This window comes from Neoarius graeffei, chromosome 20 (assembly GCF_027579695.1).
Source record: "Neoarius graeffei isolate fNeoGra1 chromosome 20, fNeoGra1.pri, whole genome shotgun sequence".
NCBI lineage: Eukaryota > Metazoa > Chordata > Actinopteri > Siluriformes > Ariidae > Neoarius > Neoarius graeffei.
The window spans coordinates 65,895,321-65,921,098 of NC_083588.1; the positions used below are offsets into that span (position 1 = coordinate 65,895,321).

The following is a 25,778-nucleotide window of genomic DNA, read 5'->3' on the forward strand; positions in this document are numbered from 1 at the left end:
TAAAATCAAGTTCTCCAATGAGATTGTTTTGTTTGTTGTCTCTAGGCTGAGAAGAGTTTAGAGCTGCTCACTCATTGGTTCGGACTTCATTGCCGGGACAGAAGGCCATGGCAGTGTGTGTTTATGTAGGAAGTGACAGATGAACTAACCAATCAGATTTTGATTTAGGCGGCACAGTGGTGTAGTGGTTAGCGCTGTCGCATCACAGCAAGAAGGTCCGGGTTCGAGCCCCGTGGCCGGCGAGGGCCTTTCTGTGTGGAGTTTGCATGTTCTCCCCGTGTCCACGTGGGTTTCCTCCGGGTGCTCCGGTTTCCCCCACAGTCCAAAGACATGCAGGTTAGGTTAACTGGTGACTCTAAATTGAGCGTAGGTGTGAATGTGAGTGTGAATGGTTGTCTGTGTCTACAGTGGTGCTTGAAAGTTTGTGAACCCTTTAGAATTTTCTTTATTTCTACATAAATATGACCTAAAACATCATCAGATTTTCACACAAGTCCTAAAAGTAGATAAAGAGAACCCAGTTAAACAAATGAGACAAAAATATTATACTTGGTCATTTATTTATTGAGGAAAATGATCCATATCTGTGAGTGGCAAAAGTATGTGAACCTTTGCTTTCAGTATCTGGTGTGACCCCCTTGTGCAGCAATAACTGCAACTAAACGTTTGCGGTAACTGTTGATCAGTCCTGCACACCGGCTTGGAGGAATTTTAGCCCGTTCCTCCGTACAGAACAGCTTCAACTCTGGGATGTTGGTGGGTTTCCTCACATGAACTGCTCGCTTCAGGTCCTTCCACAACATTTCCATTGGATTAAGGTCAGGACTTTGACTTGGTCATTCCAAAACATTAACTTTATTCTTCTTTAATCATTCTTTGGTAGAACGACTTGTGTGCTTAGGGTCGTTGTCTTGCTGCATGACCCACCTTGTCTTGAGATTCAGTTCATGGACAGACGTCCTGATGTTTTCCTTTAGAATTCGCTGGTATAATTCAGAATTCATTGTTCCATCAATGATGGCAAGCCGTCCTGGCCCAGATGCAGCAAAACAGGCCCAAACCATGATACTACCATCACCATGTTTCATAGATGGGATAAGATTCTTATGCTGGAATGCAGTGTTTTCCTTTCTCCAAACTTAACACTTCTCATTTAAACCAAAAAGTTCTGTTTTGGTCTCATCCATCCACAAAACATTTTTCCAAGTACCTTCTGGCTTGTCCACGTGATCCTTAGCAAACTGCAGACAAGCAGCAATGTTCTTTTTGGAGAGCAGTGGCTTTCTCCTTGCAGCCCTGCCATGCACAGCATTGTTGTTCAGTGTTCTCCTGATGGTGGACTCATGAAAATGAACATTAGCCAATGGGAGAGAGGCCTTCAGTTGCTTAGAAGTTACCCTGGGGTCCTTTGTGACCTCGCCGACTATTACATGCCTTGCTCTTGGAGTGATCTTTGTTGGTCGACCACTCCTGGGGAGGGTAACAATGGTCTTGAATTTCCTCCATTTGTACACAATCTGTCTGACTGTGGATTGGTGGAGTCCAAACTCTTTCGAGATAGTTTTGTAACCTTTTCCAGCCTGATGAGCATCAACAATGCTTTTTCTGAGGTCCTCAGAAATCTCCTTTGTTTGTGCCATGATACACTTCCACAAACATGTGTTGTGAAGATCAGACTTTGATAGATCCCTGTTCTTTAAATAAAACAGGGTGCCCACTCACACCTGATTGTCATCCCATTGATTGAAAACACCTGACTCTAATTTCACCTTCAAATTAACTGCTAATCCTAGAGGTTCACATACTTTTGCCACTCACAGATATGTAATTTTGGATCATTTTCCTCAATAAATAAATGAGCATGTATAATATTTTTGTCTCATTTGTTTAACTGGGTTCTCTTTATTGACTTTTATGACTTTGTGTGAAAATCTGATGATGCTTTAGGTCATATTTATGCAGAAATATAGAAAATTCTAAAGGGTTCACAAACTTTCAAGCACCACTGTATGTGTCAGCCCTGTGATGACCTGGCGACTTGTCCAGGGTGTACCCCGCCTTTCGCCCGTAGTCAGCTGGGATAGGCTCCAGCTTGCCTGCGACCCTGTAGAACAGGTTAAAGCGGCTACAGATGAGATGAGATGAGATTTTGATTTATAGTGGGAGGGACCAAAAATTTATCACCCTTGGCCTTCTTGAAAGCCAACGCGAGCTTAACTGCGAGTCGGCGCTGTCAGCACAGCAGTGAAGTCACCTTCCAGCCAGTGTAGCGTTCATCAGTAGTGTTAGTGAATGCTAATAAAGCGGTCGAGCCAGTCCTATTGAGAGCTACAGGCTAACGACAAAGAAACTAAGATTTCTGTCTCCAGACTCTTCTTCCATGCTGCACGCTTGCGACAGTATTTTTCACTCAGACATAAGTATTCATTTCCCTGTGGAATTTACTGAGTTACTTTTAAAATCAACATCGACAGCTACACACAATGGAGCGACCTGGCAGCCTGATGCTAATCCCTCGCAAAACCCTCTACCCTGTTGCAGGAGTCTGAGTTGCAGGAAGGAGTCTCCAGTGTCAGAAATAAAGCTGTAACTTTAAATTCTCCGACATCTTCAGGACTGATGAGTTTACACATCTTTGTGGTTTCTCAGTAAAATTATCAAACAATCTGCATTTATTTTTGTCTTATTAATTTCAAGCCAGAGAAAAAAAGACTGGCGTATCATTCTTTAACAAACAGTTGTTATCGTTGACAAACTGCTGTGGTATAAAAGGAATTAAACACTTTGGGACAGCCTCTTGCCCCCCCCAGCCGGAGCGGTCAACCTCTCGAGATCAATGCCTTCGTGCCACCTGCAGAATTCTGGGGTGAAAACCGCGAAAGCAGACAGGGACCCAGAGATTGGTTTCACTGTCGTTTATTCACAGTTTCCGCCAAAGATGGAACATCCACAAAAACTTTTTTATGCATTCCGTTTATCTCTCTAAAGGCAGCTGTTTCTGTGTGCGAATCACTGGACCTTGGACTATGTGTGTGCGTAGAAATGTGGGTGTGTGTGCTGCATGTGTGTGTATGTACAGTGGGGCAAAAAAGTATTTAGTCAGCCACCAATTGTGCAAGTTCTCCCACTTAAAAAGATGAGAGAGGTCTGTAATTTTCATCATAGGTACACTTCAACTATGAGAGACAGAATGGGGGGAAAGAATCCAGGAAATCACATTGTAGGATTTTTAATGAATTAATTGGTAAATTCCTCGGTAAAATAAGTATTTGGTCACCTACAAACAAGCAAGATTTCTGGCTCTCACAGACCTGTAACAACTTCTTTAAGAGGCCCCTCTGTCCTCCACTCGTTACCTGTATTAATGGCACCTGTTTGAACTCGTTATCAGTATAAAAGACACCTGTCCACAACCTCAAACAGTCACACTCCAAACTCCACTATGGCCAAGACCAAAGAGCTGTCAAAGGACACCAGAAACAAAATTGTAGACCTGCACCAGGCTGGGAAGACTGAATCTGCAATAGGTAAGCAGCTTGGTGTGAAGAAATCAACTGTGGGAGCAATTATTAGAAAATGGAAGACATACAAGACCACTGATAATCTCCCTCGATCTGGGGCTCCACGCAAGATCTCACCCCGTGGGGTCAAAATGATCACAAGAACGGTGGGCAAAAATCCCAGAACCACACGGGGGGACCTAGTGAATGACCTGCAGAGAGCTGGGACCAAAGTAACAAAGGCTACCATCAGTAACACACTACGCCGCCAGGGACTCAAATCCTGCAGTGCCAGACGTGTCCCCCTGCTTAAGCCAGTACATGTCCAGGCCCGTCTGAAGTTTGCTAGAGAGCGTTTGGATGATCCAGAAGAGGATTGGGAGAATGTCATATGGTCAGATGAAACCAAAATAGAACTTTTTGGTAAAAACTCAACTTGTTGTGTTTGGAAGAGAAAGAATGCTGAGTTGCATCCAAAGAACACCATACCTACTGTGAAGCATGGGGGTGGAAACATCATGCTTTGGGGCTGTTTTTCTGCAAAGGGACCAGGACGACTGATCCGTGTAAAGGAAATAATGAATGGGGCCATGTATCATGAGATTTTGAGTGAAAACCTCCTTCCATCAGCAAGGGCATTGAAGATGAAACATGGCTGGGTCTTTCAGCATGACAATGATCCCAAACACACCGCCCGGGCAACGAAGGAGTGGCTTCGTAAGAAGCATTTCAAGGTCCTGGAGTGGCCTAGCCAGTCTCCAGATCTCAACCCCATAGAAAATCTTTGGAAGGAGTTGAAAGTCCGTGTTGCCCAGCGACAGCCCCAAAACATCACTGCTCTAGAGGAGATCTGCATGGAGGAATGGGCCAAAATACCAGCAACAGTGTGTGAAAACCTTGTGAAGACTTACAGAAAATGTTTGACCTCTGTCCTTGCTAACAAAGGGTATATAACAAAGTATTGAGATGAACTTTTGTTATTGACCAAATACTTATTTTCCACCATAATTTGCAAATAAATTCTTTAAAAATCAGACAATGTGATTTTCTGGATTTTTTTTCTCATTCTGTCTCTCATAGTTGAAGTGTACCTATGATGACAATTACAGGCCTCTCTCATCTTTTTAAGTGGGAGAACTTGCACAATTGGTGACTGACTAAATACTTTTTTGCCCCACTGTATGTGTGTGTGTGAATGTATGTGCGTATGTGTGTGCGTGTGAATGTGTGTGTGTGTGTGTGACCTTGCCGCTATGTATGTGCGTGAAGAGGGGTGTGTGTGTGTGTGTGTGTGTGTGTGTGTGTGTGTGTGTGTGTGTGTGTGTGTGTGGGATGTGTGTGTGTCGTAGGATGACTAAGTGTTGATATCTTGTGACTAGGTCAGTAAACCTTGGACTGAGCAAATCACATCTTAATTCCATCAATATGTATGTGTGTGAGTGAAACCTTGGATCAATCATGAGCAGAATGTCCTGTATACATTTCATATCAGCAGATGTTCTTAACGACAATTTTTAAACAAAGTCTATGTCTAGTCTAGCAAAGAAGGTCACACAGTAACTTGGTCAAGTTACAGGAATAGTTTAAAATAATAAAGGATCTAAAAAGCTAAAGGATCTAAAAGCTAAAATATTAAAATCATAAAGTCTTAACAAATAATTCACCTTGTGCAGCTATAAAACTAACTTAAATCACTTAATGCAGCTTTAAATCTAACATTAAATATAACAATTTCAAATTCAACACTGAAGAGACTGGTTAAATCTAACAATCAGTGTGGTGACAGTGGCCACACTTCACATTACACCAGCTCGTTGTTGATTGTTTTCCTCTCACAGCACACCTCATCATGTTTCATTCCCTACTTATGGTAGATTATTGACAGATGGTTTGCTAAAGATTTGTGGACTGTCCAAAACTTTATATCTGCTTGTCAGAATTGTGGGAAATGGCAACAGGATGAAGTTCGAACTGGGTGATAAATATTGTGATATTGTGATAAATTCTTGCAGGTATGTTTTTCTGAGATATTGTGGATATCTTGATATCTTTTTTTTTTTTATAAATGTTGGGGTCTTTCTTTAAAATAATAATTAGAAATTCTGGAATTTGATGAGTTTATGTTACTTTTTTACTGCTTTGAATCTTCAAAAATTTTAAAGCTGTATTTTAACTTATTTTTGGAGATGTTAAATGAAAGGATCATCAAACAAATTCTTTTATTCAACACTGCTAGTTTGTCTGCAAACCTGTATTGTGACATGTATTGTATTTTGTAGAAACAGCCTTCAAATATCATGAATATTTTAATCGTATCATCCAGCTGTAGTTGAAGTCTCTATAGTTCTTACCGTATTTTGCAGCCTTGGCCTCAGAGGTTAGTCCAGCCCCGAGTCCAGCCCCGAGTCCAGCCCCGAATCCAGCCCCGAGTCCAGCAGTCAGTCCCAGTCCTGGAGCTCCATAACCTCCGGCTCCCAAGCCCACACATACACACACACACACACCACATGCACTTTACAAAATTTTTTTAATTGATTCTATTTTTGTGTATAAAGTCAAAACACTTCTGCTGTTCTTAGAATCTGTATTTTTCTACACTGCATCAGTTTTATATTTTATTTCATTGAACTCCTGAACTGATCCTGAAAACTTTATTTCCATTGCAAATGTCTTTATGGTTGGGAATATGTTAACCAAAGGGCAGCGTTCATAAGGGTTTATGAAACCTACATAAGTGTTTCATGACCAGTGGAAAGGCTTATTATAAGGGATGCTGTAATAAATGTAAGTTGCCATAAAAACTGTTCTTGTCAAATTATGATTTAGGTGACATACAGTTGTGGTCAGAAGTTTACATACAGGGATTTTGGACTTTCAATGATTTCTCTGAAATGTTCCTTTTTTATGATTGTACAACATACATCTTTAATGGGGGGGGGACAAGAATTTAGTGCACAAATTTTAATTTATTTTGGGTTTTCTGAAATCAACACAGGGTCAAAAATATACACACATCCAATTTGATTATTAATTTGTTGGTGCTGAAAGTCCAAAATGCCTTTTAACTCTCCAAGGCCAAGTCCTCTTAACTTCCTGTTAGTGATGATGATTGACTCCAGCTGGAAGCTTCTCTGTTCACAACATAAAAAGGGTTTGATTGACACTCACTGGATTGACCAACACACAGTACAATGGGAAAGTCCAAGGAGCTCAGTGCAGATCTGAGAAAGAGGATCATAGATTTACACTCAGGAATGTCTCCTGGAGTCGTTTCTAAACAACTGCAGGTTCCAACATCATCAGTTCAAACAACTGCATGTCGAGTAAGTACAAGGTTATTGGGAGGTGGAGACAGTTTGCTGGAAGAAGAGCCAAACTGACCCCTCAGCTGAGAGGAAATTGGTTCAGATGGTCAGGAACAACCCAGGAATCACCAAGGAACAGACCTGCCATGAACTGGAAGCTGCTGGAACACTGACTACAGTCAGGTGAGTTTTACATCACCATGGACTGAGAGGCTGCTGCCCAAGAAAGAAGCTCCTGCTCCAAAATCCACACCTTCAAGCTCGAATAAAGTTTGCAGCTGACGTTAACCTTCTGGAGGAAAGTTTTACAGTCAGATGAGAAAAAGATTGAGTTGTTTGGCCACAATGACCAGAGGTACAGAGGAACACTGTACCAACTGTAAAGCACAGTGGTGGTAGCATCACGTTCTCGGGCTGTTTTACTGCCAGCGGAACTGATACACTGCACAAAGTGGATGGAATCATGAAAAACCTCAGAATTCTTCAGCAGAACCTCAAACCATCAGAAACCTGGACCCAGTTGTGTGTTCCAACAGGGCAATGACCTCAAACACACATCAGAGCTGGTTGTGGAGGATTAAACAGGAGAACATGAAACTTGAAACAAGTCCTGAGCCCAACCCTGTCGAAAATATGTGCACTGTGTTTAAAAGTCGGGTCTGTTCCAGGATTAATTAAACTCCACAATTCTGCCAAGAAGAGAGGGCAAATATTCAACCAGAATTCTGACAGAAACTCGTTGATGGTGAACAAAAGTGTCTGGTGATGAAGGTGAAACTCACTCAGGGAGCCTAATATTAGGTGGCTGTGTGAATAATTTTGGTAGATTTCAGAAACCCAAACTAAATTAAAACGTGCACTAAATTCTTGTTTTACTTCTATTAAAGATGTATGTTGTAATCATTCTGTAAAACAGTTCAGGGAAATCACTGAAAGCCTGATATCATGACATTCATGTTCCTGTATGTAAACTTCTGAAGGGGACTGTAGGCTTTTCCTGACATGTAATTATGTTATAAGCAAGCTCCATGTATAATGTCACTGTTATGTCATCCCTATTATGTGTCATGGACACAGCAGGAGTTCGCAAAGCTGCAAAATCAGTTCTCATGATGTCCTAATGTAGAGTGTCATGTCAACAGAAGCCTCCAGTGTGACATCAGCTTGACAGTGAAACCAACCAAAGCAGCCTTTAGGACAGCTGATGGAAGTAAACTTTATAAACATTAATGTAGGTTTATTTTTGGTTCAAGTGGAATCTCACTAAAAAAAAAAGGACAAAACTTTAAATTTTAGAGAAATGTTGGGTTAGATCTTACCAGCGTTGGCTCCACTGGCTATCTCTGCAGCATTGCTGAGCTATGACACAACTCTGATCCTCACTCAATTATAATTATGTCCGAGTGTTAGTACCATGACCAGAGAGAGTGTTATAAAGCCAAGGCTGAGACTCACCAGCTCCATAACCATCGCCATATCCGTTAAAGCCATATACACTGCCGAATCCTGGGGAGAGAGGGGCGGGGGAAAGGGGGTGTGGCTTAGTTACATTACGATTCATAATGTCTCATGCAGATATCTGTGAGCGGTTGTGAGAAATGTGTTTAGGCTGTGCACATACACTCATCTGCATCTGGGTGACCCCGAATAGTCTGATTATAAATCTATAATTGTATACGATATCAAATATCAAATAAATAATGCAACTGGATAATCAGGAACTTATTCATAATGCATTATGAGGGCGTTCATAACATTCGTATTCATATAGCACTCATAGTACTTCGTGATGTTCAGTATAAGGGTGTATAATGGTTCATAAGTAGTTAGTCACCTTAAAAAGCATGCTAATGTGACTCTGTAATGCCAGGCGACATAACACATTTTAGTATAAATACACAGGTGATTATAGGAAATCGTGTGCTGATTGGTCGAGAGATTGAGACTATTTCTTGATAACCACCTCGAGCGACTCGGCAAAACGGCGTCCAATCGCTCCGTCACCGTAAGTGAGGAAGAATTACAAGTGATGAAAGAAAATGCTGTTCCTAAAAGCACTAAAAATGCTCCGAAGTTTGGTCTAAAACTATTCAAAGGGAAGCACAACGTCACCGTGCCAACAGCATGGTGCAGGACAAGTCCCACCCATCACATGCACTGCTCTCCCTCCTGCCGTCTGGCAGAAGGTCCCAGAGCATCTGAACCATCAGCATCAGACACTACAACAGCTTCTCCCCCCAGGCACTCAGAGTCCACGACTCACTGTTACCCCAAAGAACTGACAGTTCAAACTGAAACTAAAGAGTCTCACCCGTTTACACACAAACGCACAACTGCCATTTTGCACCTGTCTTTGTTTTGTCATCTGTGTTGTTTATTGTACTTGAATAGCTACATGTTTACTTAGATAACTACAGATAGAGTTATTTATATACCTTATTTCGTAATCTTTCTATTTCGCTCTAAGTGCACCATGGGGAGCCTGAAGGAAATGCTATTTCAGTGCACTGTACACTCGTATACTGACGTACTGACAATAAAGCTCTCTTTAGCTATTATAAGCCAAGAGCGTGTATATAAACTCTTTATAAGCCTCAACATGCTGACAACATCTTTTTATATGAACAAGATGAACAAAGTCTGGTTTTCGTTTCTGCTACTCGCACAGGCCACAGGGTTTTTTTCTAAGTTTCTATTGAAAAAAAAAATTGTCACCATTTCCAATAGTGGTTTATAAAGTCGCATCCTCCACCCTTCACTACATCCTGTTGTGTTCTCACTAAACAGTGACCAAGAACACAAAAAGTAAACACAGTTCCAGCAAACACACGCAGATACGACCACAGCAGGGCGGTGTGAGATTAACACACAAAAACTCTCACAGAAAAGTTTTATTCACACTGATCATTAAGCATATAACAATACACGTTTTACATCCTTAGAATTCTCATTTGTCTATCAATATACAGTACGTTTTCTGTTTTATTTTATTCATTTTTATTATTTTTATTTTTCAGGTCATAAACGTTCATGTCAGTTCTCTCTGGAGATAATGACACATTTCTTTCATCATCAAGTTGCAGTAACACTTTCTACAAAGGTCACAGTTGTAATGAACAATAAACGTATTCGTATCATGTTATAAAGCGCTTATAAGGTATTATACACCTTTTAATTATGACTATTTATGAAAATTCACTTTGTACACTATCAGTTTATAACAATAATTATTATGCGTTATGAATGAGATATAAAGTATGATGAATAATAAGTCATGCTCAAAACATGTTAACACCATGACCAAAGAAACCAAGCACTTACAAACTGAAGGCACAGTTTCTTTGGTATTGCTGCTGTAATGTGATATAAACTGTGCTTATAATGCATCCTTGGATTATTATAAACATTGTTCATGATGGATTATTATGAACATTGTTATAAACTGTAATATTTTTTCATAAATTATGAAAATTATGATAATGTGAATAATGCCTTGTGAATGCATTATAGCAGGTAATGAACTTATAAGTCATTATCATTATACATATGGTCTTTGTGCATTATAACATTTTTGCAAGCTTTAAAATGTTATGTATACATGATATGATTAAACACATTAATAGAGTGTGTTTCTATCAGAGTATAAAGGTGAGTGGTGGAGAGATTTGTATTATGACTTGAGCTTTGAGGGGGAAAAACTCAGCCTAAGGTGTTTAAATTTCAGCTTAAAGTCTAGTAGGCAGCTGTAAAGCACATAGCGGAAAAAATACACATATAAATCTTAAAAAGGAAGAAGAAAAGGAAGAGGCTTTACCAGTCTGTTTGCCCACACGGCCAGTTTGCGGGTATGCGCCAGGGCCAAGACCTGAACCGTGACATAAGAAGAGTTTATTACGAAAATAAAATGAGGGAACAAAACATGATAGAAACTTGACATGATGTTCAGTGAAAACATGAGGCGTGGTGTCAGAACTTTCATCGAGTAACTTTAAAATCCAACTGCATCACTTGACTCTGAATTTCTATTTACATTTATAAAATGAGATCAGGATTTTTCTTATTTATCTTAAAATGAGCTGAAGATATGAAGAGTGAGGACTAATCATTATCGCTTGCACAAAGCTGATTGGTTGAGATCTGTACAAACCGGTAACATATAAATTGGATTAGAGGTTTTAAATATATTAATATATAAATAAATAAAGTTAAGTAAGGAATAAAAGCACGACAAGGCATGCTGTTATAGGAAAATAATCAATATTGATTATTGGGTGGTGTAATGAGGCCTGACATTAAATAAACTCAAGATTATTTTCCTATAATAGCACATCCCAAAGTGTTTTGTTTTTGTATTCCACTTGTACCTCAGCACTTTGCCAACCATTACATTTTATTACTTAGTAAATAATGGCACGTTGTACATTTTATCCATTTATCCACAGTAATGTTCCATGAAACAAGTTAGTTCCTGTTCTCACTTACATTATAGCAGCTGTAAACAGTCGTTCCCTCAGTCGTCTCAGTTTTTTAATTCTCCTTACATGTTCTTTTTTCTCCTCAGTCTAAAGGCCTTTACATGAAATTGCGATGCAAAAAAATGTGAAAAATTCACGTGCAAAATTCATAGCATATACACACCGAGTCCTACATAAATTTGTTGACATTTCACGTTCCGTTTCATGATCGTTTCATGTCAGTAGTGTCCTGAGTGAATGACTGAGTCGTCAAATTGTGATGAAGATGCTAATGATCGACATGCTCTCCAGAAAGAGAAAGTTTTGGGTACACATGTTTTTGGAATAGATACCACAACAGGGAGAGTTTCATAATCTCATTCAAGAGTTGCAGCTGAGAGACGGGATTTTGGGCAACAAAAAAGAAAGCAGTGCTCACGGTGTTGTGGTGGGTGAAATATCGCCGCTAAGCTCCCGGACCTGAGTAACGCCGGCGCGTAGCAGAGACTTGCTGCTACATTCGAGACCATTTCACTGGCTGTCATCTACATCACAGTGTGACATGCATTCTGCACAACGTGATTGGTTGGTGCGTTTATTCACAGTGCGAAAGCTAAAAAAAATCTACCTCATTGCAGAAAAAAAGCATTGCGCTTTTTTTCTGATTTTGATTTCATTTATTTTATTTGATGTGTTCATTTTGAACATGTAAAAAGAAAAGAAAAAACAAAAAAGCAAATGGCCATTCAACCACAGACGAACATAAAAAGCACATAAAAAAGGACAGCAAGACACATAATGATTTACTTTACATATTCGAAAAGGACTGGGAAGAAGTATAAACTTAACCGCGTAATATTCACGTTCGAATTAATCGCATGAAAAAAACTCCCCTGGTAGGTAAAGACCTTAATACACATGCACGTTCATCTGTTCTGAAAAATTAAATAATGCAGCTGCTTTGTCATATTTCTCTATCAATTTACTGCAGTGGTGGCTGGTAGTCTTTCAAACAGGGGAGGCTGGTCAGTTATGATATTTCCAGATTTTAAAAGAAAAAACACGTCAATTTTGCCCATACTCTTGCCTCTGATCTGGCTGATTGTTGGCAGGGTCACAAACTGTGAAATAACAGGTTCTTTTGGCCCATTAGCCTACTGTCCAATATACATGATGGTAGTGTTGTGGGGGGAGGGGTATATTTTAACATTTTATATTTTAAAATTGTGGCATGTTGTTTAAAAATTGATCATTATTGAAAGCAGCTCTTTGTCAGGAACCTCAGCAGTAACAGCAGAGTGTTCTGGAATAGGCACAAGCACTGACCTTGGGGAGCCAAACATAGAGCTGGGGGCCACACATTTCATTCAATGACACTTTCCCTATATTTTACTTATTTTGACTGAGAAATGTTTTATTGACAATTTTGATAACCCTTCACTTTTAATCCAGGTCTGTAGTGTGAAATGTTCTCGGCTGTGTTTTTGTTTAAAAATGTTTTCCAAATTGTAGCTGTGTTTAATTCATATCCAGAGAAATATATATTCCAATATAATATACTCAGCATAAACATTTTAAATAGATTCTATATTTTTGGTCCATCCATGACATATTACTAAAGTAGCCTATTTACTGTTGTTGATGTGGGTCACTTGCTGTTAGCCAATTCACTTTCTCGTACCAGGAGAGCTGAAAGGAACGAGTATTATTCCCTACCTTTTTCACCAAGTCAATTTGAGGCGTTGGTCTACCCTGCTCTTTAATTTTAATTTTTTCCTCGAAAGGAAGACTGGCAAATGGCTTCGCCAAAATTAAATCAGCAATGCTTGGCATCCGTGTGCAGCTTTCTTGCTAGCTGACTAACCCCCTCAAGTTCAAGTTCAGTCACTCAAATAAACGAAATTTCTGGAACTAAGATAGCAAACTTGACAACACTATATTTACACTTTATTTACAATGAAAATATATACAAACTAAAAAAGCTGGTAGAAACCGTATGTAATGAATGAAATCGAAATGTAAGCTGATCTCTTACGATACACCACAGCACTTGCGAATCCGCATGGGACTGAACTGAGATTCACCGCTGCCTGTCTATATTTGAAACGAGCTGTCAATCAAAGAAAATATCCGGCCGCTTTCACCAATCACCAGTCTCCTTGCGGAAAGCTTTGCCATGTCCCTCCCACTGTGAGGCTGGGAGTCCGTAGGCGGGCATTTTCGCAGTATTTGTCCAATAACCGTCTTGCATTTTGATATTGAAAGCGCAGAACTCCCAAATGCCATTGAAGTGCACTGAGGCTGGGCTGCATCGCGCTGTCACGAGGGGGAAAAACTCACACACACATTAGGCGAACTGGGGAAAGTTATAATGGAATGATTTTGCACTGTAGTGGGTTGAGCACATATATTTCTATGATTCTGGATCTGAAATAGCAATGTTATAAGGTCGGCTATAACATAAGCCTAGCGCAATTCATCCTACACGATGTTCATCATTTTTAGAGGAGGCTGAGCCTCCCTCGTTGTCTTAGAGCAATCGCCCGTGATTTACTGTCAGCCGCACCTCAAGGGGGCAGAACAGATCTCTGATTGTACTGTTTATCCATTTCCAGTTACATTTAATGCTAAAGAATGTCAGTGCAAAACAAACCCTGAAGGTGATGATACACGGGGCAACTTTCTGGGCAATGTTGCCAGCAACGGGCAACCAGGTGAGACACAGGGCAACTAATTAGGGCAACAACCAATCAGATAAGAGCAAATCTATTGCCAGGGAGACAGACACTGCAAAGATGGACACTGAAACATGTGCAGCTGTCGATCTCTATTACAACTCATGGGAAAAAAAAATCATGAGTTGCCCATCACTTTTAACTTGACGCAAGAGAGCTAACGTTATCCCTACATAGCTAGCGATAACTTTCAGCTAACTAAATTAGCAAAAACCACCGCTAGTTAGCTAAATCCTATTCAATCTCTATGGAGCAGTGGTTAGCTAACAGCTAACGGCAGTTTACACTTAGCCAAAAAAAAATCTATGTCTTAGTTCCAACCTGAGCATAAAAATAGATGTCTGTTGGTTTTCTAAACATTTGATGAGGTAAATTCACCACTTTGGGTTTACACACAACTTACTGCCATAAAAAGATATAAGTCGTCTCTTTTTTCTTCACTCCACTGCCGGAGACGCCGCCATCTTTGTTGAAAATTTCAGAAGTGATGAGGTGGTCATGTGATTAGCTGCTAGCACTCTGATTGGATGATCTTAAAAAGTTGCCCAAAACAATCAAAATCACTCAGATAGAAATTATGTTGCCCCAATCTCAATGGGAGTGTCGAAGAGCAACTGCCCGGCAACACCGCCCAAAAAGGTGCCCCATGTATCATCAGTCTTAGGCACATTATAGCAACTATAAACAGTCATTCCCTCACCAGCCTCTCTTTTCTTCTCTCTTGAAGTTAATAATAATAAATCACAACTTGTTACATCGTGTTACTGAGAAACCGCAAAGAAGCATAACCTCCTCAGCTTCACAGATTTACCTCTGACACTGGAGACTCCTTCCATAAACGTTACATAAACACATTTCTCCTTACAGAAAACTTCACCATATCAACAATGACGATCGTCTTTTAATCTGTTGATTATCAGTTGAACAGGTACATACCCACTCCATAGCCGTTGGTCAGCCCTGCTCCAGTATACACCCCTGGGCCGAGGCCGTACCCTGTCACACACAATCACAGAGCAGGTTAAACACACTGGTGTTATTAAATTAAATCAGAAAATCGTGCCTTGTTTGTTGCCATGATCAGGTGGGAGCCTGTGGAGCAAAACAGCATGGTTTGGTGTAGATGGTGTTACCGCAGAGGATGGTCCAGAGAACTGTATCGACCTACATATCATCAACAATTCCAGAAACCTCACTCGGACCATCCTGTGGGGCATAATGATCTACATTTCACCCAAACAAGCTACACATCAGTGAGCTGGACAGCCTGTGGAGCAAAGAAGAAAAATAAAGTAGGTGTAGGACATGCTGAATGCACAACAGTGACCATGATGTGAAACGTGAAAAACAAACAAAATGGAGGAAGAAGAATGAAGGTTCATTTGGTTCAGGTTTTGTGCAGAAGCAGGGGGTCCACAGGAGTAGGTGGAGGTGAAAGTTTCGGTGTTGGTGTATTTCCAGGTGTAGGTGTTTGACGATGATGTACACTGATCAGCCATAACATTAAAACCTCCTGCCTAATATTGTGTAGGTCCCCCTTGTGCCACTAAAACAGCTCTGATGCATCAAGGCGTGGACTCCACAAGACCTCTGAAGGTGTGCTGTGGGATCTGGCACCAAGACTTCAGCGTCAGATTCTTTATGTCCTGTAAGTTGTGAGGTGGAGCCTCAATGATTGGACTTGTTTGTCCAGCACATCCCATAGATGCTCACTCAGATTGAGATCTGGGGGTCAACACCTTGAACCCTTTGTCAGGTTCCTCAAACTGTTCCTGAACAATTTCTGGGGTGTATCAGGGTGCATTATTCTGCTGAAAGAGGCCACGGATATTAGGGAATACCAATACCATGAAGAAGTGAACTTGGTCTACAACAACATTTAGGTAGGTGCTACATGTCAAAGTAACATCCACATGAATACCAGAACCCAAGGTTTCCCAGTAGAACACTGTCCAGAGCATCACACTGACTCCACCTGCTTGCCTTTTTCACATAGTGCATCCTGGTGTCATCTCTTCCCCAGGTAAGTGATGCGCGCGCACACACACACACACACACACACACACCCAGCCATCCACATGATGGAAAAGAAAACATGATTCATCAGACCAGGCCACCTTCTTGCATTGGTCCATGGGTCCAGTTCTGATGCTCAGGTGTCTCTTGTAGGCCTTTCAGTGGTGGGCAGGGGACAGTGTGGTCACTCTGACTGATCTGCAGCTACACAGCTCCAGATGCAGCAGGTCATGATGTACGGTGTGTTCTGACACCTTTCTATCAGAGCCAGCATTCACTTTTTCCAGCAGTTTGTGTGACAGATCTTCTGTAGGATTGGATTAGACGGACTAGCCTTCGCCTTGACTCCACATGCAAATCAGTGAACCTTTGGTGCCCATAACCCTGCTGTCGGTTCACTGGTTGTCCTTCCATGTACCACTTTTGGTAGGTACCAACTACTGCATACCAGGAACACCCCATAAGACCTGCTGTTTTGGAGATGCTCAGACCCAGTCATGTAGCCGTTACAATTTGGCCCTTGTCAGAGTTGCTCAGATCCTTATGCTTGCCCATTTTTCCTACTTCCAACACATCAACTTTGGGAACTGACTGTTCTCTTTCTTGCTGCCGAATATACCCCACACCTAGGCAGGTGCCACTGTAATGAGATCATCAACATTACTCATTTCACCTGTCAGTGGGTTTAATGTTACAGCTGATTAGTGTAAGTGCAAGTCCAAGTGCCAGTGATTTTGCAGGTGTAGCTGCAGGTGCAGATGTACTTGCAGATGTAGATTCAGTTGCAGGTGTTGATGAAGGTGAAAGGTGCAGGTATATTTGCAGGTGTGTGTGCAAGTGTAGTTGCAGGTGTAGGTGGGTTTTTACAGCTCTAAATCATCTATCTTTAACACAGATCAGGTTGGTGTTTCCTGATGGCCGTGTGTGATTTAGGACATTAAAAACTCCACCACTGGTTGCCATGCGTTCGGCCCAACAGCTCGTCACACTTTACAGCGGAGGTTTTACCCTGTTTAGTTGTTTTGGCACCATTTCTGCGGGATGCAGCTCCTCCTACACCATACAGAGAGCAATCAGTTCAAAATCTTACTCACACACACACACACACACACACACACACACACACACACACACACACACAATATTCTATCCACATTTACTGGATATGAACAACTGCATGCTCTGATTGGCTATTCTACTACTAGTATATTAGCTCATATACCGTGAGTAGAGAAAAACAAAATGGCAGAGCGTGTTGCTGAACCAACAGAGGACGAAATGAAAACTCTACTCGAAAACAAAACCCCAAAAAAATACAAAAAATCAACAAAATATAGAATGAAAGTATTTGATGGTAAGAATGTATCTTGTTTTTTTTTCAAGAATTACTATTATTCTCGCATTTTTCACAAATTTCTCCTGTCATTTCACTGGTTTGTTTACATCCTAAGTGGAAGTGGTTTTGTTGGACATTTTGTATAAAGTTTTTATTTATCAAATTTGTAAAAAATAAAAATGTTCTTTTTCTCAAAATCCAGCAAATGTGGATAGAATAAAATAATTATTCCACTCAATCTCGTCTCAGTGCTACGTGCCTCGTCAGCTATCAGCTCATATATGACTCGATTTCATGGAATAACTGTTTTTTAATCTATCCCACTGTAATCTATCCCACTGTAATCTATCCCACTGTAATCTATCCCACTGTAATCTATCCCATACTGCTCCATGCTGCACTACTGTATTACACACTCCGAGAGTGAATTAAAAAAGAAAGTTTTAGTGCTGTTTTGTTCCCATCTTACTAAAGTCATATAATGTGTAAACAGTGTGCATTAAAACACAAATAATAATAATAATAATAATAATAATAATAATTATTATTATTATTATTATTTTAAAAAAACCTGTGTTGCAGGTGACCTACAAAAAAAAATTTGCCTAACAACATCACATGCATAGAACATGGGAGTGTTTTTGCACTAAAAAACTGAGTGTAAAACAAAACGAACAACTGAAGAGGTTAAAAGATAACGGAAGGATGTTCTAAACAATAAATAATTATTAATAGAGAATTTAACTGATTATTACACTGTGTAATAAAAACAAATAACAGGCTTGGACTAGTTTCATTTTTGTGACTGCCACACAGTGTCAATTTCTAAGCTTGTAGGGTTTTTTTGGCATTTTATATTTTTATAAATGAAAAATAATAAGAACATAAACCTGGGTGAGACAGAAACTCTGAAACGTCCTGTGTGCACTTTTACCTTTATCACCCTTTAGTCCTGCTGATCCCAGTCTGTAACCTACAAAGCACAACACCTGTGACTGGCCACGGGAGAGAGGATTATTTCTGTATTTCCACTTCTTCCACATCTGTCTGGGACAGAATCTGTATATTTTTAGCAGACAGAAGTCTGTCTGTCTTTCTTTCTTGTAAAGCAATCTCAATTTAATGGAAGTTTCAACATTGCTTTCCTTCCCCTCCCCTCGACCTTTAATTCTCAAAGTTCCTTCTTCTTTTTCAATTTGTTTCCCCTTCCTTTCTCTTCCTTCCTTCTTCCTTTCTCCTCATCTGTTTTCCTTCTTTCCTTTTTAATTCCTTCCTTCTTCCATTTTCTCTCTTCCTCCATTACCTTCCTTCCTTTCTCCTCCTGTCTTCTTTCACTCCCTCCCTTCTTTCCTTTCTTCTCCTTTTTTCATCCTTCCTTTCTTTTTATTCCTTCCTCTCATTTTATTTCTTCACCCACTTTTCTTTCCTTTTTCCCTCCTTTTCTTTATTCCATCCATTATCTGTAGCCGCTTATCCTGTTCTACAGGGTCGCGGGCGGGCTGGATCCTATCCCAGCTGACTACGGGCGAAAGGCGGGGTACACCCTGGACAAGTCGCCAGGTCATCACAGGGCTGACACATAGACACAGACAACCATTCACACTCACATTCACACCTACGCTCAATTTAGAGTCACCAGTTAACCTAACCTGCATGTCTTTGGACTGTGGGGGAAACCGGAGCACCCGGAGGAAACCCACGCGGACACGGGGAGAACATGCAAACTCCACACAGAAAGGCCCTCGCCGGCCACGGGGCTCGAACCCGGACCTTCTTGCTGTGAGGCGACAGCACTAACCACTACACCACCGTGCCGCCCCCTTTTCTTTATTCATTTTATTTATTTATTTATTTTTATAGCAGTGTTTATACAGGAGGCTCTCATCACTGTGGTGTTTTCCACAGAGGTCCTGCACATATATAATCATATCTATCTAATAAACAAATAATATGAATAAGAATTATACGAATTTAAAAAAAAATGTAATAAAATTTAAGAGCAAAATATTTCTAAAATGATATAAAATATGTGTAATATATAAACATATATGAAAACATTAACTTCATCTTTGAAACAAGTCTGTATTTCAGCAGTGAGCAGGCATCTTTTCTTTACCACCATCTTTAAAAGTGTAAGGACGATGAAGTGATGGGATTTTTAGCGCGGTTTCTCTCTCTAATACTCGAGCGCTCAAAACTGACGAGTCATTAGAATTATTTAACGGAATGAAAAAGCTGTATTACCATTACATATAACTCTATTAGAGACTCCATTAGCGAGTCCATTAAAGACTCCATTAGAAAGTAACTGTCGGCCGTAACCTACACATCAGATTATGAGTTAATGGTGAAGTTCAGCGCAATCCCTCAGACTGTAAACTGCGAATATTACAACAACAAAATAATAATAATAAACGACAGTATAAAATCTACAATAAATTGAAGTGTACTGACATGCTCCAGGTTTACCATTCCTTTTAACTCCTTTCCCATTGCGTCCTGCTCCCGCTCCAGCACCGAACCCTAACACACACACCATCATCAGGGTTTTATAACAACACAATCACATTTAATAACAATAAACGGTGACCATGTTTTCTGTTCACATGTACAATACGTTCCTTCTTTTGTTCTTCACTTTTTAATTAAAAAAGTTTTTTGCTCCTTTCTCTTTTCCCTCTTAGAAATGCCTTTAATAGGCTGTAAAAAGGTCATTCTATATATAGATTTATTGCTAATAAAGTCCTTTTTGTCCACCAAAGAAACAAGACGTGAGAGTTTTACGCTGTGATTTTTACCTCTGTTGGATATTACTGCTCCTGGACCGTAACCTGCAGGGAAATATGCTAATTGTGAATAACTGTGAAATGATTAATGAATTATTTTAATTGTGAAGTGTTTTTCAAGGAGAATCAAGAAACTGTGCTACACTCCAATCAGACAGGACAACAGCTGAGTAATGATTCGATACACACAGCAGAGCGTTACCGTTACTCAGAGCACCGCGTCCTTTCGGGACTCCTGGGGTTGGAGCAATTCCTGAAGACCACAACAACAGTTACCTCTCACATCATGAACACACTGAACACAGCAGCATGAAGTCACGCCTACCACATGTCATCATGTCATCATTTCATCACAGTAGTAAATATTGTTCTACGCTTGCAAAGGAATGGGCAAGAACTCTGTAAAGCTGGACCAAACAAGTGGTCGTATTTACAGTGGAAATTAAAGTGTTTATTTTATGGCCTGTGACATCAGTTATATACTTAATGCCATTTGGACGCTTGTTCAGTGTTGAGTGATGTCACACCCAGGGGTGTGTTGGCTGAGAATTTCCTGTTTTGCCACAAATCAGACTGACAGATACAGAATAAGGCATTCAGTCTCAGCGTGCACCGTATACTTCACTGTCCACCACAGATTAAACCCGTTCTCACATGGTTACACTGGCTCATTCAGCACCGGCACCAGAATGGCGCAATTCCATGCTAACGAATGCAGAAGTGTATGCAGTCAAGCTTCAAAACTTCAAGCGAGATAACGGATGATGACAGCAAATCACTCAAAGTTTGCAAGCACAAAATATTCAGTTTTTTATCCTTATTCTGAAAAAAAATCAATATTCCTACTAAGCTGTTTAATTTTTTTTTCCAAAGTCCCTCCAGTGCCTGGACCTGGTCTTCCCAGGTCGTCTCCTGTCCCGGTATTAGCCTTGAAGCACACTGGACCATTGGGCAGCACCAATCTCCATTTCAGTAGCCCTCGGCTTCTTGCCTATTACATAGCCAGGGTTACAGTGGTGGGTGGGTCCTCTGGTAACCACGAGAGTTTGACTCCCTACTTACATCTGTATTGCAGTGCCTCACTAGATGGCAGTAGGTACCATTTTTATGATGGTCTTTGGTATGACTTGACCACAAGTAGAGCTCAAAATCTCCCAGTTGAGAGGCGGACACGCTGACCACTAGGCCAACTCGCGGTAAGCTGTTCACATGGCTAAAGAAAATGAATATTCCACTAATATTCCTGTTTATATGCAGCTGTGCAAACTTCAATTGTCTAGTTGGTTTGTGTACAACACACACACCGAGCTTACCATAAACAAACAAGAGACTGTCATGTGTCACAAACTGCTGTTCAAAACCCCAACTGAGACTCATATACACCGATCAGCCATAACATTAAACCCACTGATAGGTGAAGAAGTGAAAAATATTGATGATCTCATGACAGTGGCACCTGTCGAGGGGTGGAGTTTATTAGACAGCAGAGAACAGTCAGTTCTTGAGGTTGATGTGTTGGAAGCAGGAAAAATGGGCGAGTGTAAGGATCTGAGCAACTTCGACAAATTGTGATGGTGAGATGACTGGGTCTGAGCATCTCCAAAATGGCCCACCTTGTGGAGTGTTCCCAGAATGCAGTGGTTAGTATAGATTAGAACAAAAGTGGTCCACAGACCCAAAGGACAACTGGTGAACCGGCAACAGGGTCATGGGTGTCCAAGGCCTGGCCTGCGGCCAGATGAGCTAAAAACCAGCTGTGTATAAGACCTGCTCTTACAGACCCTGATCCAGATTTACTGGAACACAACCTCTGCTCACTGGCCATAAAATATACCACTGAATTTCTCACAGGCTCAAAGCCAGCAGAATCAATGAGCATCTGGAGTTCAGAGTCGGTGGCTTAAGTGCTAGCTGCAAAAGTGGCATCAGTATTTATGCTGGGATGGAACATTCTCGTGTCGAGACTCGATTTACACAGGTACTTCAGAGAAGCCCACACACTGTGTCAGTATTAACTCCTCATTTGAGCGGCTCTTCCTCAGCCTCCTCAGACCCCAGGTGCAACACGCCCAGGACTGTCTGCAGTTTGCATACCAAGCAGGTGTTGGTGTGGAAGACGCCATCCTCTACCTGCTACACCAAGCCCACTCGCATCTGGATAAGGGAAATGGCACAGTGAGGATCCTCTTCTTGGACTTCTCAAGTGCCTTCAACACCATCCAGCCCCTTATGCTTCAGGACAAACTGAACAGGATGCGAGTGGACCCCTGCCTCGTCACCTAGATCTCCAGCTACCTCACCGACAGGCCACAGTATGTCAGACTGAAGGACAACATGTCTGACACTGTGATTAGCAGCACTGGAGCACCCCAGGGCACGGTGCTGGCCCCTCTTCTCTTCACCCTGTACACTGCGGACTTCTGCTACAACTCAGAGCTGTGTCACATTCAGAAGTTCGCCGATAACACAGCCATCGTGGGGTGTATCAGGGATGACAGAGAGGAGGAGTATAGGAGCCTGGTGAGAGACTTTGCTGTTTGGTGCAACAGGAACCATCTGCAGCTCAACACCTTGAAGACCAAGGAGATGGTCATTGACTTTGGGAGGTCCAGACCAAGGTCACGACGAGTTCTGATCGAGGGAGTCGAGGTGGAGGCTGTGGATTCCTACAAGTACCTCGGGCTGTGGCTGGACAGCAAGCTGGACTGGACTTGCAACACCAACCACCTGTACAGGAAGGGACAGAGCAGACTCTACTTCCTGAGGAGGCTGCGGTCCTTTAACATCTGCAGGAAACTCCTGTGGATGTTCTATCAGTCTGTGGTCACTAGTGTCCTGTTTTACACCATGGTGTGCTGGGGGGGGGGGCAGCACATCCAAGAAGGACACATCCAGGCTGGACAAACTGATCAGGCGGGCCGGCTCTGTGGTCGGCATGAAGCTGGACTCTCTGGTGACGGTGGCGGAGAAGACTATGGACAAACTACTGAACATCATGGATGATGCCAGTCACCCTCTGCACACCGTCATCAGCAACCAGAGGAGCCTGTTCAGTGACAGAATGCTCCTTCCCAAATGCAGGACGAACAGACTCAAAAACTCCTTTGTCCCTCACGCCATCAGACTGTACAACTCCTCTTTGGAGGGGGGAGGGGTAACAGGAGGACAGAGGACGGGAAGGAGCAGTAGCCGAGCCTGACAAAAAGCAATACCGAACAACGTGCAATATAAAGTGCAATACCTCTCCTGCTGGACCCCCCCCCCCATCTTTTTCTTTATATTTGTATATGTAAATACTTAATTTAATTTCTCTAGAAGTTTTCTCTATTTCTATTCTCTGTTTATCTGTAATGATGCTGCTGGAATTTTAATTTCCCTGAGGGAACCCGCCCAAAGGGATCAATAAGGTTCTGATCTAATCTAATCTAATCTAATCTAATCTAATCTAATCTAATCTAATCTAATCTAATCTAATCTAATCTAATCTAATCTAATCTAATCTAATCTAATCTAATCTAATCTAATCATTTAACTCAACTCTGAATCTGTCCAGATCATATTCACATCATCAACTGGACTGATGAGTAGCATGAGCAGTTTAAAAACACTTTTGTTCCTTTTCTAATCATGTGGGACGCAGTAGTTTTTCTATTTGCCCTCTAAAGCTGTGATTATATATAAAGTGTGATATGTACATTTTGTCGTGTAAATGAAAACAGAAATAGAAACCATTTACCAATGTCTTTCTGTCTCTGTACAATGGGCAATCCTCCTGCAACCCCATTACCTACACACACACACACACACACACACACACACACACACACACACCAACATAATGGTTTGTATTGTCAGCCAAAATGCTCAGACTCACATTTATACACAGATTTTTAATTATACTCTAATAACGTTGTTATTGTAGAAGAATGAAGGACAAGATCCAACAAAAAAAGTAAGAAAAACAGAAATGAAATGTTAGCTGAGAGAAGTGAGCAGGAATGTGGATAATCAATTGAATACATGAAAAGATTCCACAGTTCCCACAATCCCACAAGTGCAAGTTACCCCGGGAGTAGATCTCATTTCCTCCGCCGCCTGGTAACCACTGAAGAAATCCATGAAACCACAAACCCAAAGTACAGAAGGACCACAGGAAAAAGTGTTGGACATCTTAGAACCAGGAATTCTGACATCCTGTACTATTGATGATGCAGAACGAACACCTTAAGAGGCATTTTTGTTCCCTGAGAGGGCGACATTACATCAAAAACTTTTCACAGGATGTTCAAGACTTCTTGTCTTCCAAAACTAGTTTACCAATTTATCCAAATTTTGAATCAATACAGAGCTGTTCCATCCAACATTCTTCAAAAATGAGGGTTCCTCAAGGGTTCTTCATTTCCTACTTGGAATCCTCTCAGACAAGGAAACCCTTTGTTGTAGGGGCCTACATAGAAAAACTACAAACCAAATAATTCTTCAGGGTTCCAGGTTGGAGCCTGTATGTGTTTCCATCCAAGACTTTTGTCCTTACAGTTTAGCTGGTGATCATCTCACCAAGACTTTCAGCATCAGTAGGTCTTCAACTGGAGATGCACAAATCCTGAACTCCAACAATTTTGAGGTCCTCAAGTGTTCTTTAGATCAGTGAAGGTTTATGGTTTCTGAATGTTCTACTTAGCATCATCTCTGATGGAGAAAACCTCTGTTGCATGGTCCTCCACAGAACCTCTAAGACCAACTCATGCTTTAGGTTCTAGGTGAAGATGTTGCTTCATGAATCCATACAAGATCTTCTCACCAAGAGCTTCAGCATCGGTGCTTCCTCCTGAAGCCTCATGGCTCCAGGGCCCCTGGTTCAACCCTGAACTCAGGTTACTGTCTGTGTTTATTTCCATAGGTTTCCTCCATGTTGCATGTTCCTCCATGTTGTTTGGGTTCCTCCCACCTTCCGCAAACATACCAGAAAGCCTATCTACTCCTGCTTCACAACCAGCATTCCTGGGATAGACCATGGTGGGATCCACCACCACCATGAATGAACAGTTCTTCCTTTGGAGACCTACAAATCTTTATGGACATAGAAGTTTCGATCCTCAGTTTGTCCAAGCTTTGTGACATTACTAGTATTACATTACATTAATGGCATTTAGCAGATGCTCTTATCCAGAGCGATGTACATCCAACCTGGGGAGCAGTTGGGGGTTCGGTGCCTTGCTCAAGGGCACTTCAGCCATTCCTGCTGGTCCAGGGAATCGAACTGGCGACCTTTTGGTCCCAAAGCTGCTTCTCTAACCATTAGGCCATGGCTTTACTAGCAAAGAGGTGAAGATCTCCAGCAGCTCAGTCTGAAGACTGTTCTCATTTCAGGGTTTAATTACAATTGTGTCAAGCTTCTCTTTTTAACCACAAGGACAAATGGACCAAAATCTTTCCAAATCACGACTCAGAAATGGTCAGTAGTGCAGCAACAGTCAACACATCAGCACTCTAACCACTACTGAATAGATTAGCATCATTGCTTTGCTTTTTATTATCCATTTGTTCTTCTTACAGCTTGGGATCAACAGAAACAGTCAGAACAAACTTCTCACCCTTTTTCTTTGGTTACTAAGGTGATGAGTCCCACCCATATGATTGGTTGCC

The 25,778-nt window shown here is 41.2% G+C and overlaps 1 protein-coding gene across 9 annotated transcripts in view; it reads right to left on the reverse strand.

Moving 5' to 3' along the window:
* LOC132868945 (uncharacterized) overlaps positions 1 to 25,778 on the reverse strand; it is a 43,956-nt gene that overhangs the window by 4,862 nt on the left and 13,316 nt on the right. For 4 of the 9 annotated variants that reach the window (XM_060902278.1, XM_060902275.1, XM_060902277.1 and 1 more), the window contains exons 10-19: positions 23,869 to 23,919; positions 20,335 to 20,385; positions 20,145 to 20,177; positions 19,801 to 19,869; positions 18,281 to 18,319; positions 17,019 to 17,063; positions 14,931 to 14,990; positions 10,620 to 10,670; positions 8,260 to 8,311; positions 5,852 to 5,979 (exon numbers count right to left, since the gene is read on the reverse strand). In XM_060902278.1, the coding sequence (XP_060758261.1) occupies positions 5,852 to 5,979; positions 8,260 to 8,311; positions 10,620 to 10,670; positions 14,931 to 14,990; positions 17,019 to 17,063; positions 18,281 to 18,319; positions 19,801 to 19,869; positions 20,145 to 20,177; positions 20,335 to 20,385; positions 23,869 to 23,919 (579 nt within the window). The remainder of the gene's footprint in view (positions 1 to 5,851; positions 5,980 to 8,259; positions 8,312 to 10,619; positions 10,671 to 14,930; positions 14,991 to 17,018; positions 17,064 to 18,280; positions 18,320 to 19,800; positions 19,870 to 20,144; positions 20,178 to 20,334; positions 20,386 to 23,868; positions 23,920 to 25,778) is intronic. The other 5 variants (XM_060902274.1, XM_060902273.1, XM_060902276.1 and 2 more) reach the window with 5 other exon arrangements.